This window comes from Rhinolophus hipposideros, assembly GCF_964194185.1.
Source record: "Rhinolophus hipposideros genome assembly, chromosome: 10".
Classification (NCBI taxonomy): Eukaryota; Metazoa; Chordata; class Mammalia; order Chiroptera; family Rhinolophidae; genus Rhinolophus; species Rhinolophus hipposideros.
In genome coordinates, this window is record NC_138056.1 from 6,737,089 (window position 1) to 6,754,064 (window position 16,976).

The 16,976-nt window shown below is 56.3% G+C and overlaps 1 protein-coding gene across 9 annotated transcripts; it reads left to right on the forward strand.

Moving 5' to 3' along the window:
• Positions 1-118: 118 nt before the first annotated feature.
• Positions 119-15,134, forward strand: RASGRP2 (RAS guanyl releasing protein 2). 9 transcript variants are annotated; one of them, XM_081062144.1, is made up of 17 exons: positions 119-827; positions 3,341-3,488; positions 4,108-4,210; positions 4,683-4,745; positions 5,070-5,201; positions 5,912-6,062; positions 6,242-6,415; positions 6,558-6,674; positions 7,730-8,011; positions 8,791-8,868; positions 9,081-9,203; positions 9,513-9,628; positions 12,727-12,868; positions 13,108-13,144; positions 13,695-13,871; positions 14,713-14,776; positions 14,936-15,134. In XM_081062144.1, exons 2-16 carry the CDS (start codon positions 3,416-3,418, stop codon positions 14,769-14,771), a joined length of 1,827 nt encoding a protein of 608 aa, XP_080918270.1. In that variant the 5' UTR covers positions 119-827; positions 3,341-3,415; the 3' UTR covers positions 14,772-14,776; positions 14,936-15,134. The 9 variants fall into 9 exon arrangements, with proteins under 9 accessions (XP_080918270.1, XP_080918269.1, XP_080918268.1 ...); XM_081062143.1 differs by lacking the exon at positions 119-827 and adding an exon at positions 1,413-1,544; XM_081062142.1 differs by lacking the exon at positions 119-827 and adding an exon at positions 1,542-1,856.
• The last annotated feature ends 1,842 nt before the right edge of the window (positions 15,135-16,976 follow it).

Genomic DNA, 16,976 nt, shown 5'->3' on the forward strand with positions numbered 1-16,976 from the left:
TAGGGAGCGGCTCGTGGGGGCGGGGCCCTGGACTCTCAGCCCCCTTCCCGGCGTCACCCTCCACGCCTCTCTTCCCAGTGCTGTGTCCATACTAGGTCAGCGGCCTGCCAGGCTGGCCGGGGGCGGGGCGTCCGCCTGGGTGGGACCCACAGGAGCTGGGAGCCGCGACTTGGACAGAGGCCTCCGGGACTACCGAGGACCCACTGTCGGGGGCGGGATCAGGAGGGGTCGGGCCCTGTGGATGGTTGGCGCCTTCTTGACTCCGCCTCTAGCCCCTCCCCACTGCGGCGTTTAGGGGTCTCTGAGCAGGTGGCTCTGCTTGGTCCAAAGTCTGGGGAGTGTTAGGGCCGGGGACATTCATAGGTGGTCTAGGCTAGGCCAATGTTGCCCTGGCCTCATTTCGGGAAACTGGGGACCAGAAAGGGCCTGTTTCTAGGCCTCGCATTACCAAGATTGAAGTGTGGGAGAGGTCCTGCCTCCCCAGACCCGAGGCAGGGAGGGGCAAGCCTCGGAAGGCAGGTTTGGGGTGGGTGGTTTCACAGTGACTGTGTTTGAACCCAAAGGCCGGAAACGGTTACCGGCTCCCCTAGGCCCAGCTCGTGGGGACCCCCACCGCCTCGGGCTGCTCCTCCCAAGTTCCTCCTTAGCAGGGGCCCAGGTATCCAGGCATCCAGGCCTCCAGTTTCCAAGCTGCAGAGAACCCACCCGCAGTTTGCAGCTGCCCCTTTCCATCTGGTCCCTTGGGGAACCAGGCTTCCGGGGCCCCAGTCCCGCCTGTATGAGCTGGAGCTCTCCCCACATCCCAGACATCGAGGTCTCGTCTCCAGGTAGCGGCGTTTTCATTCCTCCCTTCCCACAGGCCCCTCTCCCCAAAATGCTCCCATCTTGCTCTAGCCCCTCCCCCACACTTATCATAAGGACCCTCTGCCTCCATGGCCCTGATCTCCACCAAGCCTTTGGCCCCCGCTGCCCGCAGGAAGACGCCCCGGCCCTGCGCCGGGGTAGCCCCGTGGGAACGGTTTTTCTCGAAAACAGGAACCCGGGCCGGGGGCTGGGCGGGGCGCCCCTTCCCCACCGCAGTCCGCTTCCTGCCCCTCCCGGCTTCCTCTGCCCAACACCAGGCAGGGCGGGGGGCACAGGGCCGTCTGGGGTGGCAGGAAAGGGCCCTTGGTTTAGTTCCCCCCTCCACGTCCCGCGGGGCCAGACCTCTGCTCGCCCATTCTCGGCGCAGCCAGTGGCGCAGCCCCCCGCCCGCGGCCCTGGCCTTCCGGCGGCGCGGCAGGGGAGGGGTTAAGCTGCCGCAGGGACCGCCGTGCGGGGCGAGAGGGAGCCCGGGTGGGGGTTGGCGCAGCCCGCGGTGCGGAGCCCCGCGCAGGGGCGGGGAGGGGAGGGGGCGGCCGCGGCGCGGGGGCGGGGCGGCGGGGAAAGGGGCCGCAGCGCTGAGAGCGGGCGGGAGCCGCAGCCGCAGCGAGGCCTGCGGGCAAGAGCGCACGGAGGTGGCGCTGGCCGGGCGGGGTGCGGGCTCCTTGCCACGGGTCCCAAGAGTAAGTGGAGCGAGCGCGTGCGGGGCGCTGCGCAGAGGAGGGCCTGGCTCCTAGGAGCCCCCCAGGGCAGCGAGTGGGTTGATGGGTGGGGAGTCTGCAGCCCGGGTCGGGGGTAGGAGAGAACTGCAGAGAGCTGAGGCGCGGTGGAGGCGGCGACATCTCGGTGCACTTGGCCCTTGCCAACTGGGTCTCAGGGGACCTTCCCCCACGGATCTCCCATTTGACAGATGAAAAAATTGAGGCTCCTAGAGGCCAAGTGACTCTCAAGGTCACACAACAAGGAAGCGGCAGAGTCAGCAGGGGATGGCTCTGGTGGGTTCCTAGGAAAAGTCCGCCAGAGAACTCCGTGGAGAAGCCGTCGCCCCCACTCCCTAGCCGGGAGGAGTATGTGTAGGGGCGGGGTACCTCTCGGTGGTGCAAAGGCTCTGCCAGCGGCGGGGGTAAGGGGTGTTAGGACTCTGCGTCGCCGGGCTGGCCCTAGACCGCGGATGAAGGGGTGGTGGTGGGATGGGCATGTGTACGCACCCACGAGGGTGTGTGCATGTGTGGGAGTGTACATGCGAGTAGGTGCACTGTCTGGCATGTGTGCACACGTGTGCAGATGTCAGCGCTGCGGTGGCCAAGGAATTCCAGTCTGGCTTGGCGGGAGTGAGCAGAGGGTCCGGGAGCCGGCCCCATCAAAGGGTTTGCATTATGGGGTAGAGAGCTAGGTGTGTGTGCCCGAAGGTTCCTTTGCGCAGGTGTGCGCAGGGTGTGGGTGCCATTGTATGACTATGTGACACGGAGGATGAGAGGTGAATGCTTGAGTATTGGGTCTGTGTGAGCCTGGGCCTCTTGCACCCAATTATGGGCCTCTGGCCTTGGGTATGGAATGAGCGTCTGTCCCTGCATTGGTGCGTAGGATCCCGCGCTGGAGTTGCTGGTGGAGTCATACAGGCACTCTCCAGCCCCTACGGCAATGGCGCCCCCTTCTGGGTACCCCACTCTGTGTGCCCAAGTGTGGTCCGCCTGTGCGTGCGTTCACAGTTCGACTGTGCAGAATGGGAGCCTGGGTCAGGATGGGCTGGGGAGGAAGATGGCCTGCGCAAGGGCTGAGCTGGGACCCCTGGGGCCTTCACGGAGGAGGTGGCTAGGGAGCGCGCGGTTCCCAGGCTCAGGCTTCCCGCTGACGCCTCCCGGCTGCCGCGGGCTCCCCCCACCGCACCCCCACCCCCGCCCCAGGAATGTTCCTCTCCACTCCAGCCCTCTTCCCCAGGGGCAGGCCTCTGGGGGCCGCCACAGCCCCGCCTCCCCTTCCCGGGAGGGGGCAAAGCGGGCAGGACGCCTGGGTTCCTGCCCCCTCCCATCCCAAAGAGAAATTCCTCCGAGGTCCCCTCAGGCTCTGGGTTCCCAAAATAACCCTGCGGGGGAAGGGAGGCTGTGGAGGGAGGAAAGCGGGAGGGGCGCCGAGCCGAGCTGCTGGGTGCTTGCAGGTGCCTCTGGAAAGAGGGCTCGAGGAGAAGAGGGTCTACGGGTGGCTGGGGCACCAACTAGCCCCCGGAGTCCTGGCTCGTCCCCATCCCCGGGGAGTCCCTCAGCTCTCCCGCGACTCCGAGGGTGGGCCGGAAGCCTGTCGGCGGGTCGGTTTCCCAACTGGTGGGTTGCACCATCCGGGGCCAGACCGTTTAACCCCGGGAGTGGCCGCGGTCGACGACTCCGCCCCTGCCCAGTAGGGGGCGTGCCGGTCCCGCCCCGTTCCAGCCCCTCAGCCGCTCCCCTGGCCAGCGCCTCCGTAGACTCCTACTCTGCCTCTCCAGGGACAGGGGTCCGGTCCGAGCCTCGTGGGTGTCTCCCCGAGTGCAGTTTGGCCCAGCCTACCCGCGCCGACAGCTATGGCGGGCACCCTAGACCTGGACAAGGGCTGTACAGTGGAGGAGCTGCTCCGCGGCTGCATCGAAGCCTTCGGTGAGTGGCACGGGAGTGCATACCCAGCCGGAGCCCAGCCTGAGCCTGAACCCGGGTCCCCGCCTCCCAGGGCAGGCCTCAGGTCTGGACCCACCCAGCCCCGCATCCTTCATCCTCCTTAGCGAAAGCCTCCTCGTAGAGAGATCCCCATGCTTCAGATAAAATGTTTCTCTTCCCTGGTATGCCGGCGTTGAAGGCAGGGACAGGGTCCCCAGACTCTGACACAGGAGGAGTATTATCTGTTCCTCCGGGGAATCCGGAGGAACTCTCTATCTCCGGCCTGGGAGCTGTTTCCGGCTGATGCGGGGCAGCTTATCTGGTGAAGGGGTGCTCCTTCCCCCAGGCATTCAGGAAATGACCTCTGGATTCTTGACCCCGGGGAACCCAGGCTCCTTCCGCCCAGCTGGCCCCCTCCGGACCATGGGCCCGACTCAGACGGTCCCCTCCTCTAGACCCTCCCATCCTGCCTTATTTCTCTCCCACCCTACCTCATCTTTCTAATCCGCCTCCTGGTTCGGGAGTCCTGGGAAAGCAGCAGGTGGGCAGCGGGGTAGGGTTTCGGGACCAGGGCTGCACGACGAAGGGTCAACGGACTTGTCTTTGACCCCTCGGGAGTTAGATGACTCGGGAAAGGTGCGGGACCCGCAGCTGGTGCGCATGTTCCTTATGATGCACCCCTGGTACATCCCTTCCTCTCAGCTGGCGGCAAAGCTGCTCCACATATATCCTTTGCGGGCGTTGCCAGGGCCCCTTCAGTCCTAGTTCCAGAGCGAGCCCGGCTGCCCAGCCCAGGCCGAGAATGGGCTTCACTCCTAGAGCGTGGGCCCCTCCTGCCCTAGGCTCCACCCTTTTCCTCCACTGGAAACGTCCTCCACCCGGCTCTCTCCCTAACCTAGGCCTTGCCTTCTCCCTCCCTGTTGTCTAGGGTCCGTCCCTACTTCCAGCTCAGTCCGCTTCTTGCCTCCCTCCCAGAACCAAGGCCGGGCTGCTCTCAGCAGCCCCCAGAACCTAGCCCTCTTCCCACTCACACACCCTCCCAAAGCTCACCAGTCACCCTTTCCTTTACCCCCTTCCAGAGCTTCAGCTCCGCCTTTGCCCTAGACCGACCCCAGCATTTCTCCTAGAACCAGGCCCCATCCCTGCCTCACTTTATAGAATTAGGCTGCATTTTGGTTTTCCTTAACTCTCCTTCACCTACCAACAATCTCGGAAGGACAACTCCAGTTCGCTGCAGGTGAAAACATGCCACCTGGTCAGGTGAGTCTTCCTCCTGGAGCGCCGTCTCCTCCCTCCTCTTTCCCCTTCTCTCAGGCTTCACACTGGCCTGAAGGAGTGGAAAGACCTGGTTCTGGCAGTTGGTCAGCTGGTCAGGTGGCTTTGCCCCAGGCTCTGCCCATGGTGGGTGTGCTGCCACAGGCCAGCCCCTCCTTAGGTTTTCTGATCTGCCTAATGGGGATGGGGGAGGACAGAGCTAGGAGCCAGGGAACCATGGTTTGAGGCTCTTTCCCCCTTTTGTGGGGAACTACACCACCACGAGATGGTGGGGGAAGGGCTGCCTTGGGTGACTCCTAACCCCTCCAGGTACTGGATCTCAGCATTCCCAGCGGAGTTCGACTTGAACCATGAGCTGGCTGAGCAGATCAAGGAGCTGAAGGCTCTGCTGGACCAAGAAGGGAACCGCAGGCACAGCAGTCTCATCGACATCGAGAGCGTGTGTGTGTGTGTGTGTGTGTGTGTGTGTGTGTGTGTGTGTGTGTAGCTTGGAGGGGCGGGCGGGGAGGGCACTCAGAATCCTACACTGTCTGCGCTAAATAGATGTTTGTTGAATGAGTGAGAGTCATGTCACCCTGTTGCTTAAAAGACTTCTGTGGTTCTCTGTCACCTTCAAAATGTCTCAGCTGGGAATTAAGGCCTCTCACAGTCTTGGGCCAGCTTGGTCTCATCTTTCACAGCCCAGCTCATCTCACGCACCTCATCCTGCAGCTAACACGGGTCCACTTATCTGCTCGTGTTGTTCCCCGTGTCCCTCTGTTATCACACTCCGCTCAGCTGTGGAGTGTCTGTGGGCTCTGAGGTCCCGGCCCTTCCAGGGCAAAAGTTGTTCCATCCTCTGTTCCCCGGTGGCACTTTGTGCAAGGACCTGTACACACGCCACATGGTTTGGTGATTGTTCGTTTCTGTGTCTGTCTCCCTCAGTAGCGTGTGAGCTGGTCGGGGGCAGGAACCCTGTCTTGCTCATCTCTGTACCCCTAACGCCTGGCACAGAGTACGTCTTCCATGATCATGTGTGGAGTACATGACAAGGGGAAATGGCAGGAGTTCTGGGACTGGGACCTCGTGGAGGTCCTCAGGCAGCTTGAGTGGTGTGTCTGCGTGAGTGTGGGGCATCTCTAGCAAAGGGCTTACTGCCCCTGCTCCCCCAGCCCTACGTACAAGTGGAAACGGCAGGTGACCCAGCGGAACCCCATGGCACAGAAAAAGCGCAAGATGTCCCTGTTGTTCGACCACCTGGAGCCAATGGAGCTGGCGGAACATCTCACCTACCTGGAGTATCGCTCATTCTGCAAAATCCTGGTGCGGCCCGAGGCCTTTGGTCGGGTAGAGTTTGGGTTGGGGAGGAGGTCCTAGGAGGGGACGGGTCCCTGGGGTGGGTGGGTGGTTTCAGTGTAACCACCAAAGGACAGCTGGAGGGTGAGGAGTGGCCCTGGGGAGGAGAGGGGCCCGCAGGGGGCCGACTCCACTCTCACCTCCAGTTCCAGGACTATCACAGTTTCGTGACTCACGGCTGCACCGTGGACAATCCTGTCCTGGAGCGATTCATCTCCCTCTTCAACAGTGTGTCGCAGTGGGTGCAGCTCATGATTCTCAGCAAACCCACAGCCCCACAGCGGGCCCTAGTCATAACACACTTCGTCCACGTGGCGGAGGTACCTGCCCCGCCCCTGCCCCCCATTGTCCGTCTGGCTGAGTCCCCCTTTCCACAGACCAACTGCCTCCTCTCCAGAAAAGCTGGGCCAAATTCTGGGCCCACTCAGTGACCCCGCCTCCCCCTCTCCCTTTGTCTCCCAGAAGCTGCTGCAGCTGCAGAACTTCAACACGCTCATGGCGGTGGTCGGGGGCCTGAGCCACAGCTCTATCTCCCGCCTCAAGGAGACCCATAGCCACGTCAGCCCCGAGACTATCAAGGTACCTGGGACTGGGGTTCTGGAGAGCAGCCTTAGCAAGCCTCGGGGCCAGCCTTCCCAGGTCTGGCCTCACGGAAACTCCCAGCAGTGAGTGCTGGGCACTCCTGCCCTTATTTGACAGATGAGGAAACTGAGGCTCGGAGGGATTCAGTGCTTTTCCCAGGTTCCACACGAAAGCGACAGAGTGGGGGGCTCACAGGTCTGCCTGACTCCAAAGCTTGTGCTTTCTCCTCCTTTTAGTTTGTTTAACATATGGGAGACATACATATAGAAAAGTATATAAAATATATATATAGTTTAAAGAAAAATTACAAAGAAAACGCCTGTGTAACCACCACCCAGGTCAAGAAATAGAACATTGCCAGCCCCTGAAGCTCCCAGAACCTTAGAGCATAACTCTCTTCCCATCAGAGGTAACCAGTGTCATGACTTTCGTAACAATGATGACCTTGCTTTTCTTTATAGCTTTACCACCTATGCACGCATCCCAAAACAATGGGTTTCTTGTTGCCTGTGTTTGAACTTTCTAGAAACGGAATCATGTTGTATCTGTTACTTCATAGCTTCTTTCATTCTTGCATTCTATTATGTGGACAGTCGTTCATTTCCATTACCGTATAATATTTTATTGTAAGCCCTCTCCAATTGATGTATCTACGGTACTTTTGAACATTTGGGGTTTTTCACTGTGGGCTGTTAGGAACGACATATCTAAGAACATTCTTCTAGATCATTTTCCTGTGCTGCTTTGCCTCCGTGAGCCTCAGTTTCTTCTCCGGTTAAATGATGGTAATCTGGGCCAGGCCTGGTGTAGAGGTGTGGTATTTGGCAGTGGGTGTTCCCTTGAACTCATGACCTATGAACTCTGACCCCCAGGGGCTAAGGGAGTCAGTGTTCGGGGACAGTGAGGAAGGATTTTGACCTTTCACCCATCCCTGATTCCGATCCTCATCCTCTCCCACATTTCCAGGGCTGAGGGGGGAGGATGGTTGAGCCAGTGATGTGTGTGTGTGTGTGTGTGTGTGTGTGTGTGACCTTCTGCCCTTTGCCCCCCAGCTCTGGGAAGGCCTGACAGAATTAGTGACGGCAACTGGCAACTATGGCAACTACCGGCGCCGGTTGGCAGCCTGTGTGGGCTTCCGCTTTCCTATCCTGGGTGTGCACCTCAAGGACCTGGTGGCCCTGCAGCTGGCATTACCTGACTGGCTGGACCCTGCCCGGACCCGACTGAATGGCGCCAAGATGAAGCAGCTCTTCAGCATCCTGGAGGAGCTCGCCATGGTGACCAGCCTCCGGCCTCCTGTGCAGGCCAACCCTGACCTGCTGAGCCTGCTCACGGTGAGGGGCCGGGCACCGCAGTGGACAGTCACACCTGGTCCTGGGTTTACACAGGCCGCGGCGTGGCCTCGGCTTCTCGGTGCTGGTCAAGAGACTGAGATCCATGCTGGCTCCAGAGTTTGGAATGAACTCTGAGATGGGTTCTCGGCTCCAGATGGGGCTGTGGTGGGCTTGAGGCTGGGTCTGGGCCCGGGGTTGAGTTCCTAGCTGTGGGTTGTGCTCAAGGTTCGGGGCCAAGCTCTGGGTTCTGAGTGTAGGGGTGATTTTCCACCCTCAGGTCCTGAGCTCTGAGGTTCTGGGCTTGGCTTGGGACTCGGTTCTGAGGTCTAGGGTCAGAGTTGCGTTGTCGTCTAGATCTGGACTACGGTCTAGACCTGGTCCGAGGCTTAGGTTTTGGGTTTGGAGTAAATTCTTAGCTGTCTCTAAGCTCTGGACTGGGATCAGGATTGCAGTCTGAGCTCATTCTGGTTGCTGGATTGGGGTCTAGGTTGGGGTGAATTTCAGAGCTCTCAGCTGTGTTCTGACGTAGACTCTTGGCTAAGATCTTGGCAGTGCATTGTGCTAAAGGTTTAAGTCCAAGATGGGGTTCTGGTCTGTGCTAGGCTGGTGTGTGGTTGCTGGGGCGTGTTCTAAGCTGGCCTTTGTCCCGAGTCTAGCTTCTGGACTGGACTTGGGGCTGCACTTTGGCCTCTAGGTGGACATTGTGACCTTGGGCTCTGGGCAGTGGGCTCCTGAGAGCAGCAGGGGCCAGTGGGTGTGATCAGACCTGTGTGTTGCAGGTGTCGCTGGATCAATATCAGACGGAGGACGAGCTCTACCAGCTGTCCCTTCAGAGAGAACCGCGCTCCAAGTCCTCGGTGAGGGAGGGAACCCTGCTTCCTCACGCTGCCCATCCTCTTCCTCCCCCACCTCTGCCCCACCTGAGAAGCCTGGGAGGTGAGGGCAGGAGGAGCTCTTAGCGGCTACTTGTTGTGCAGGTTCCCTCATCCCCAGAGCTTCCCCTCTCTGCTCCCCTGGGCCCTGGGCTCCCTCGCCTCTGGCCCTCACTCAGGCCCGACCATTCCCACAGCCAACCAGCCCCACAAGCTGCACCCCGCCTCCCCGGGCCCCCGTGCTGGAGGAGTGGACCTCAGCCGCCAAACCGAAGCTGGATCAGGCACTCCTGGTGGAACACATCGAGAAAATGGTGGAGGTGAGATTCTGTGGTGGCCAGCTCTGGAGCCTGAGGGGCAGGGGACAGGTCTTTAGTGGGCAATCCAGGCTGGTTTTGCCAGGGCACCATCTTGGGAGCCATGACCAGTGCCATGTTTAAGGGCCAGCACTCAGTCTCCAGAAGGCATGGGTGGGTTTGGGGTGGGAGTATGGAAAAGGGAGATGGTGGGGGAGAGGGACGGACGCCCACGTCTAGACACCCCTCAAAACATGGACTGGGAGTATGGACAGGATGGGCCTGATGGGCCCCTTATTCTCCTGCCCCTGTGTGTACCTCTGTGTCCCCCAGTCTGTGTTCCGGAACTTTGACGTCGATGGGGACGGCCACATCTCACAGGAAGAGTTCCAGATCATCCGTGGGAACTTCCCTTACCTCAGCGCCTTTGGGGACCTCGACCAGAACCAGTGAGGAGGCCTGGGGGCTGGGGGAGTGGGAAAGCAGGCTCACTTCCCCTTGGGTTTCAGCTTCCTGCTGTGCAAGGTCAGGCCATGGGACGGAATGATCTCAGCAGAGGAAGACGCCAGTGTGGGGAGGGGCTCTTATTTGGTGGGGGGAGGCTGCCGGCTGGCCCAGGGTTACCTCACTCGTTCAGACAGATGGGAGCTCCACCTGCATCTTACAAAGACTGTGGCCTGGGGAATGTTGCTACACAAATGCCATTTTATTTGTGGAGTTCACAGCTGGCAAAAAGTGTGGGCAAGTTGAACTCCTGGGTAGCCTGTTTTAATGAGTAGATAAGAAAGGCCTGCAATTAGCAGCACCACTTGCTTATCAACAATTCACAAGCTGACAATTTGGACAAACAGCTGGTTCTCTGAAGTAGGTTAAATGTGCAACCATGTTCCTACCCGTTTTGCTGAACAGACAAAATTCCAATCAAAATTGACAGTCCATCTCAGGGTGACTTATTTTTTAATGTTAATCCATATTTTCAAAACCTGGGCTTTTTTCCATATTGCAAAATTCTATGGTTAAAAAAGAAATCCAGGTAGTAAACTAGATTTGTAGTGAACAAAGTGTATAAAGCAAGAAGTGGAAATTTTCCTTCCTCCTTTCTGCTCGCTAGAGGTTATCATCAGTGACCCCACTAGCAATATTCCTGGTTTGGCAGTACATGTACCCTTCCAGTCCTTTTTTTTTTCATGTGTGTGCAAATTTAATATAGATTTTGTTTGCCTGTGTCTGTGTCATAAAAAAAACAGGATTATAGTATACATGTAGCTTTGCCCGTGGTGTTTATTGTAGTCGCTTTGTTTTCCCACCCAGAGTTGACACAGAGTTCCAAGTTATCTCCTTGGGTTGGTGGGGGAATTTTTTTTCCAGGCTGCACTTTCCATGAAGATGAAGCTCTTGGAGACTTTTGAGACCCCAGCTTCATGCAGGAGTCCCAGCCTTAACTCCCCACCACCTGCAGGCCCCCGGCCTTGTGCCTGGCCACTTGTTGGGTATCAGAACCCAGCCCCTGGCTCACCAGGAGGGAGACCAGCAACCCCTCCTGGGGCAGCTACAGTGTCCAGCCCCAACTAACTGCCTCAGCGTGCAGCTCCCTCTTGTTCCTGGAACTTGGGGGTTTTCATTTCTTTTTTGCTAACTCCCCCATGCATGTAATGCAATTATTGATAGAGTTTAAGCAGCACCCAGGTAACTTATAGCAGCAGGGTTCTCAGTGTTTTTGTTGTTGTTTTGTCCCCGTCTTGGTGGAACTGCACCTTGCTTTTTTTGCTTTTGTTTTTCACGGAAACCTTTATCATAGACATCCATGCATGCCGATTTCTGCAGAACTATCTCGTTCTTTAGACCAGCTGCAGAATATTCCACGGTGTGGCTGGGCCTTTTACCTCACCGTTCTCCTGCTGGTGGACACTAGACTGTTCCCAGTGTTTTGCTATTAATACATACCAGGCTGCTGTGAACGTCTTTGTAGCGATGCGCTCAGGCCGCTGTTTCAGTACGAGAAATTCCTAGAAGTGGGATAATTGGATCAAACGATGGGCACATTCTAAATTAGGAGAGAGACTGCCAAAGTGACCTCAGGCAAGGTTGTGCCAGCTTGCACCCCCATCAGCAGCAAACGAGTGCCCATTTCCCAACTTCCTTGCCAACAGTGGATGCTATAATAAGCTTTACAATTTTGCCAGCCTAATTGGCAAATGGTGTCTTGGTTAAATTCGCATTTCTTTCATCCTCGTGGGGTAGGATATCTTTTCATATGTTTATTGGCCACTTATATTTCTTCTGTTAATTGCCTGTCCATAGTCTTTGTCCATGATTCCACTGGGTTTGTTGGTCTTTTTCTCATTGATTTTTAGAATCTCTGTTAATGGATATTAACCCTTTGCTGTTGAATATGTTTGCAAATATTTTCTCCCAGTCTGTCATTTATGTTGTCTTTTCCCACATAAAATTTTTTAAAAACTGTGTGTGCTCAATATGTCAGTCTTTTCCTTTATGGCTTCTTGGATTTGTGTTACATGTAAAAAGGCCCTTATTCTCTTAGACCTTTTCAGATACTTCGATAATAAGTTTTGTTGTTCCCATTGGTGTTTTCAATTCAGTGGGAATTTCGTTTTCATGCACAGTATGACGTAGGAATCCAGACCGTATTGTTTCCAACCTGGCCAGTTGTCCCAGTGCCCCGTTAATTTGAAAGCTCACCTGGATCACATCATGGAGACCCAGATAAAAATGGGCGGGAATTTGCAGCAAGGACCAGCCCTGACAGAAATAGCTTTCCGTACCCCAGGACCTATTAACTACACAGACACTGTTGCAAATGCTCCACGTGTTCTATCTCATTTAATCCTCACAAGCCTGCCTGAGGTGTAGGGATTACCATTATCCCCATTTACAGAAGAGGGAGCGGAGGCACAGGGAGATTAAAGCAGCCTGAGGTCACACAGCCAGGCAGTAGTGGCACCCGCATTTGAATTGAGATTTATCTCCAGAGCTCGTGCTCACTCTTTGCCTATAATATGGGAATAGGTGAAAAAAGGATTCTGTGGGCAGCCCTGGATAATGTGGGAAACACTGATGACAGGTGTCTTTCTGGCAACATTATGCAAGAGGGAGGCGAGTGCAGCTTTCCCCAATCTTACCTGGCCCCACAAGTCAGCAGAGATCTCTTAATTCTCAGGACTCCCAACTGGTGTTCCGCAGAGCTCACTTTGGGAAACAGAACTCATAATCCCGGGGAAAAGATAATCACAGCCCTTTTAGTTTACACACCAACTCTGTGAAGTGGGCAGGGCAGGAATTACAACTCCATTTGTCCGCGGAGGAAACCCAGGGGAAGACACTTGCGCAAGACACACAACTAGTTAGTAGCAGCCACTGTATCTGTCTGGCTCCAAGTCTAGGGTTCTTTCCCCCCCCTGCACCAGGGGTCCAAAATCAGGAGTGTGGTGAGGACCCTTTATTTGTCAGCGGGTTTTTGCAGTAGGATGTGTTAGGCTGGTTGTGGGTGGCGAGGGCCCAAATTTAGGTGCTCCCCCTACCCCGACAGGGATGGCTGCATCAGCAGGGAGGAGATGGTCTCCTACTTCCTGCGCTCCAGCTCCATGCTGGGCGGCCGCATGGGCTTCGTACACAACTTCCACGAGAGCAACTCCTTGCGCCCGGTTGCCTGCCGCCACTGCAAGGCCCTGGTGAGCCCCCGCCCAAGCCACACCCCTCCAGCCCCACCCCCACCCGCCTGCCCTCCCTTTTGGTCCCGCCCCTGCCAGAGCCTTTTCAGCCATTAATTCCACCTGCCTCTCTTGCTGTTCTGCTGCACATAACCCTGGGGGGCCCCAGAGAAGGTCAGTCCCAATCCCTGCCCTTGAAAGGAAGAAGAATCATCACCTCTAAATCCCTCCCCGCCAGCACAGCCCCTCCTCTATTTCAGATCCTGGGCATCTACAAGCAGGGCCTCAAATGTCGAGGTGAGATGGAAAGGCAGGGCTACTGGATTGCGTTATTTATTTTATTTTATATTTTATTTTAATTAAAGTTTATTGGGGTGACAATTGTTAGTAAAGTTACATGGATTTCAGGTGTACAATTCTGTAATACGTCATCTATATCTCACATTATGTGTTGACTGCCCAGAGTCAGTTCTCCTTCCATCACCACATATTTGTGGGCTGAGTTTTTTTGGAAGAGTTACTATCTGGGTGGGAACTCTTATTGTGGTGGGGTGATTGCAAAGGAGTGATGTACCTTGGAGCCAGAGAGGCATGATGATTATATGTGAAGGGGGTAGGCTTGCAGAGGGCTTTAATTTTGGCGAGGCAGCTGCCCAGGAATGAAGAACTTTGGAAAGGGCATAGACTGGCAAATAGGATAAAGAGAGCATTTTGGAAGGAGACTCTTGTTTTGGTGGGGCAGCTGCTCAGGAGCAAAGGAAGCTGGAGAGAGGGGCAGGCCTGGAGAATGGGATGGAGGTTGTTCTGACTAATGGCCCTGGCTGGGCTCCCCATCTGCCTCCTCCAGCCTGTGGTGTGAACTGCCACAAGCAGTGCAAGGATCGTCTGTCAGTTGAGTGCCGGCGCAGGGCCCAGAGTGTGAGTCTGGAGGGGTCTGCACCCTCACCCTCACCCACACACACCCACCATCGCGCCTTCAGCTTCTCTCTGCCCCGCCCAGGCAGGCGAGGCTCCCGGCCTCCAGGTAAGAGGGGGATCTCATTCTGTATTGGCCTGTGGAGGGAGAGGGACAAGGGAAGCAGGGTCATTGTGGCAAAGTCTTAACTTATCCAGATGGAAACCATTTCAGAGTTTGTAATTCTCTTATTTGGGGTGATGAAGAGGGGTTGGACAGGTAAGGGTGCCAGATGGTGGCCAGGGACCCCTTGATCCTCTGATGCTGAGGAGAAGAGAACCTCTAATATATAAAGAAAAGTAAAAATGAAGGAGACTTCAAGATTCCAGTCATACTCTTATTTTGTTAGGGGGATTGACAATGGATTGGAGAGGTATTATGTGAGTCATTTGCTTTCCTTTTTGGCTCTTCTGGAGGCTGTTCTGAGAAAAGTTCCTTGCTCCCCAAATCTCCTGGCAGCTTTCTTGGGGTCTCTAGTGATTTTAGGTCAGTTTGCTGAATGACAATTCCTCAAATGATTATTTTGCTGAGAGCAGTCTAAACAACTATGTTAAACTGGGGTCTAAGGCAGTTGACCACAACCGTTTGGACTGGCATAAGTTCTCAAAAATAGAAAAGATAAAACCATTTGCATCGAGCCTTCCAGAAGTGCTGGGGTCTAAAATATGAAACACACACAAAATTGACATTTAAGCAAACTGCACTGACAAATCTGTGGCTGCGAAAAAGCTGCAACAAAATGAAAACCTAGAAAAAGCCTCAAAAATCGGGCCGTTTGGTAATCCAATGAATTGATTTTTGGTGGATGGGTCTGCTTCCGGGATGGGGCAGAGTGCCTCCTGTGAGAGGGAGGAAGGGTTGCTGAGGGCACGGGAACCCAGGAGTTGGTTCTGCCACCCACCCCGTGCAGAGATCCGAGAGGAGGAGGTACAGACAGTTGAGGATGGCGTGTTTGACATCCACCTGTAATGATGGTGAGTTCCTCCCCCAGACTGTGCCAGCACCTCCCCGCTGAGGGGTGGGAGAGTTGGGGGATCAGGGAAAGTGGTGCTCTATCCAAATGGCCCAGGCCAGGTGGACTCCTACTTGTGGGGGGTGGGTCTTCCTCACTACCTCTGTTTTTCTTTTCCCAGCTGTGACTGGATCAAGCACTCATGCCTGAGTTGGAGAAAAGACCTGGACCAGAGCAGGGAGCCTGGGGCTGGGGGGCGGGGTGTGAGGGTGGCATGCATCTGAGGGCAGGGCCAGGGCTGGTGTCCCTAAGGTTGTACAGACTCTTGTGAATATTTGTATTTCCCAGATGGAATAAAAAGGCCCGTGTCATGAATCTGGACCATCAGAGCCTAGAATCCTCGAGGGGGCAGGGGGCTGTAATTACAGGGACTGGAGTCTAGAACTTTGTAGTCAGAGTCTTGGGAGACCTGGAATCTGTCCCTGGAATCTTGGTGGGGACTAGAGTCCTTGGGGATAGAACCTTAGAACCAGAAAACTTTGGAACATAAGCACCTTGGAGAGGGTCTGAAATCCGAGTCCAGAATCGTGGGGGGTCTAAAACTGGAAACTACCACGTCTTTACACCCAGAATTGCTGGGCCCAGTGGTCATGCGTAACCATAACCTTCAGCCCACAGCCAAAATTCCCTTGCTTCACAAGCTCCTGCTTGAATACTTCCTGCTATGGGGAGCTCACTGCAGAGAATCATGGGAGAGAGCTGGCAGCCCAGAGTGCCTGCTGTGGGGGAAGAGGGGTAGGGGCCTGGGCAGCTTTTCTGCCTCAGGGTGGGGCTGCACTCTTCGGGCTTCCAGCCTCCTGGCCTAGTGCTGCTGCCAGCCGGAAGGACAGTGACTTCCAGAGGAAATGCGTATTGATCCTGCTTTCAGCCTCCTGTGGCCTCTCCCAACCCAGATCCTCCCTCCTGAGTTTGCAGCATGAGGTTTTGGGGGGGTCACCAGCCCAAGGAAGGCTGAAGCCACTTCTAAGGCTTGCCTGGACGAGGAGGGTGAATGGAGGTCTTTTAAAGGTTCTAAAGCTGGCAGGCTGCCCCAGGATCAGGAGACTCCACACAGCAGCCCCAGGAGTGGGAGCCACCTCCCCGGTGCCCCCAAGCTGGGGCCTGTCCTACAGCAGCTGTGGGTTGTCCTGGGGGTGGAGGCCTGAGCACCCTGACTCCTACCTGCAAAGCACAATATCTGTGGACCTGGCAATGGCCTCAACCCCCTCCCTCAGGGTTCCCTGACTTCATGCCCATCTTCTCCTTCGAGGCCCCACTCCCCCTGGCCTACTTCTCATTTGGGGTCTCCTCCCACCCTGTTACTGGTCAGCCCCATGTTGGTCCCCCCAGCCCTGTCCTCCATTGAGACCCCCACCTCTGCCCCTCTTGTCCTCAGACCCCTCCAGCCCTTCCTCCTCTTGAGGCTGTGATATCCGTTTCACGATTTGGGGGCTGAGTTGCTATAACAACAGACTGCCATTGTGTTGTGAAGAGCAGCTCGCTCCCTGAGCTGCCCGCCTCCCGCCTCCCGTGCTGCCGCCATCCCTGCAGCCTGGCCGGCTTCCCTCCCCGCTGCCCCCAGCCTCAGCCCGGCTTCTTTCCAGTGTGTGTGTATGTATAAATGTGCCCAGGCAGCCCTGCCAGGGAGTGTGACGTGGGACTATCTTTTCGTGGTTGCATGTGTGAATCGGGTGTGTGATTCACATGGTGTGAGCGAATGTGCATGTGTGTGTACAGACACGCATGCTGTAGTTGCTGCATTTCCCCTCCACTGTGTGTCCCCACTGGACTTGGCACCAGAGAAGGGCCACATTGGGTGGGGGTCTGTTGGGGAGGATGTCTTGAGGTGGTGGGTCCCAACTGCATCCAGTTGTCTGAACCTTGGACCTTGGGGGGAGACATCCTTGTAGCTGGGGGAGGGGCAGGCAGGTACAGCAGCTGCCAGGTGACCTTTCCTGCCCTTGATGGGTAAAGGTAGTCCAGGGAGCTAGGGGTGGGGACAGGACACAAATGCTCACTCTTACTTCCTTTCCTGGCCCTGGCCTCCCTCCACCCCTCCCTACCTCCATCTATAAGGGTCTGAGAGATAGTCTGTAAGTCACTGCACCTGTCTGTCTGTCCATCTGTGCTTTGGTGCCTGGCTGGACGTGTGTGTGTGTGTGTGTGTGTGTATGCACACGTGT

Excerpts from the sequence above, each read along its gene's own strand:
- RASGRP2 (XM_081062142.1), top strand. Across the intron at positions 3,489-4,107 it reads CGGCTGCATCGAAGCCTTCG|ATGACTCGGGAAAGGTGCGG; the intron begins GTGAGTGGCACG and ends CTCGGGAGTTAG. Across the intron at positions 6,675-7,729 it reads TCAGCCCCGAGACTATCAAG|CTCTGGGAAGGCCTGACAGA; the intron begins GTACCTGGGACT and ends TTTGCCCCCCAG.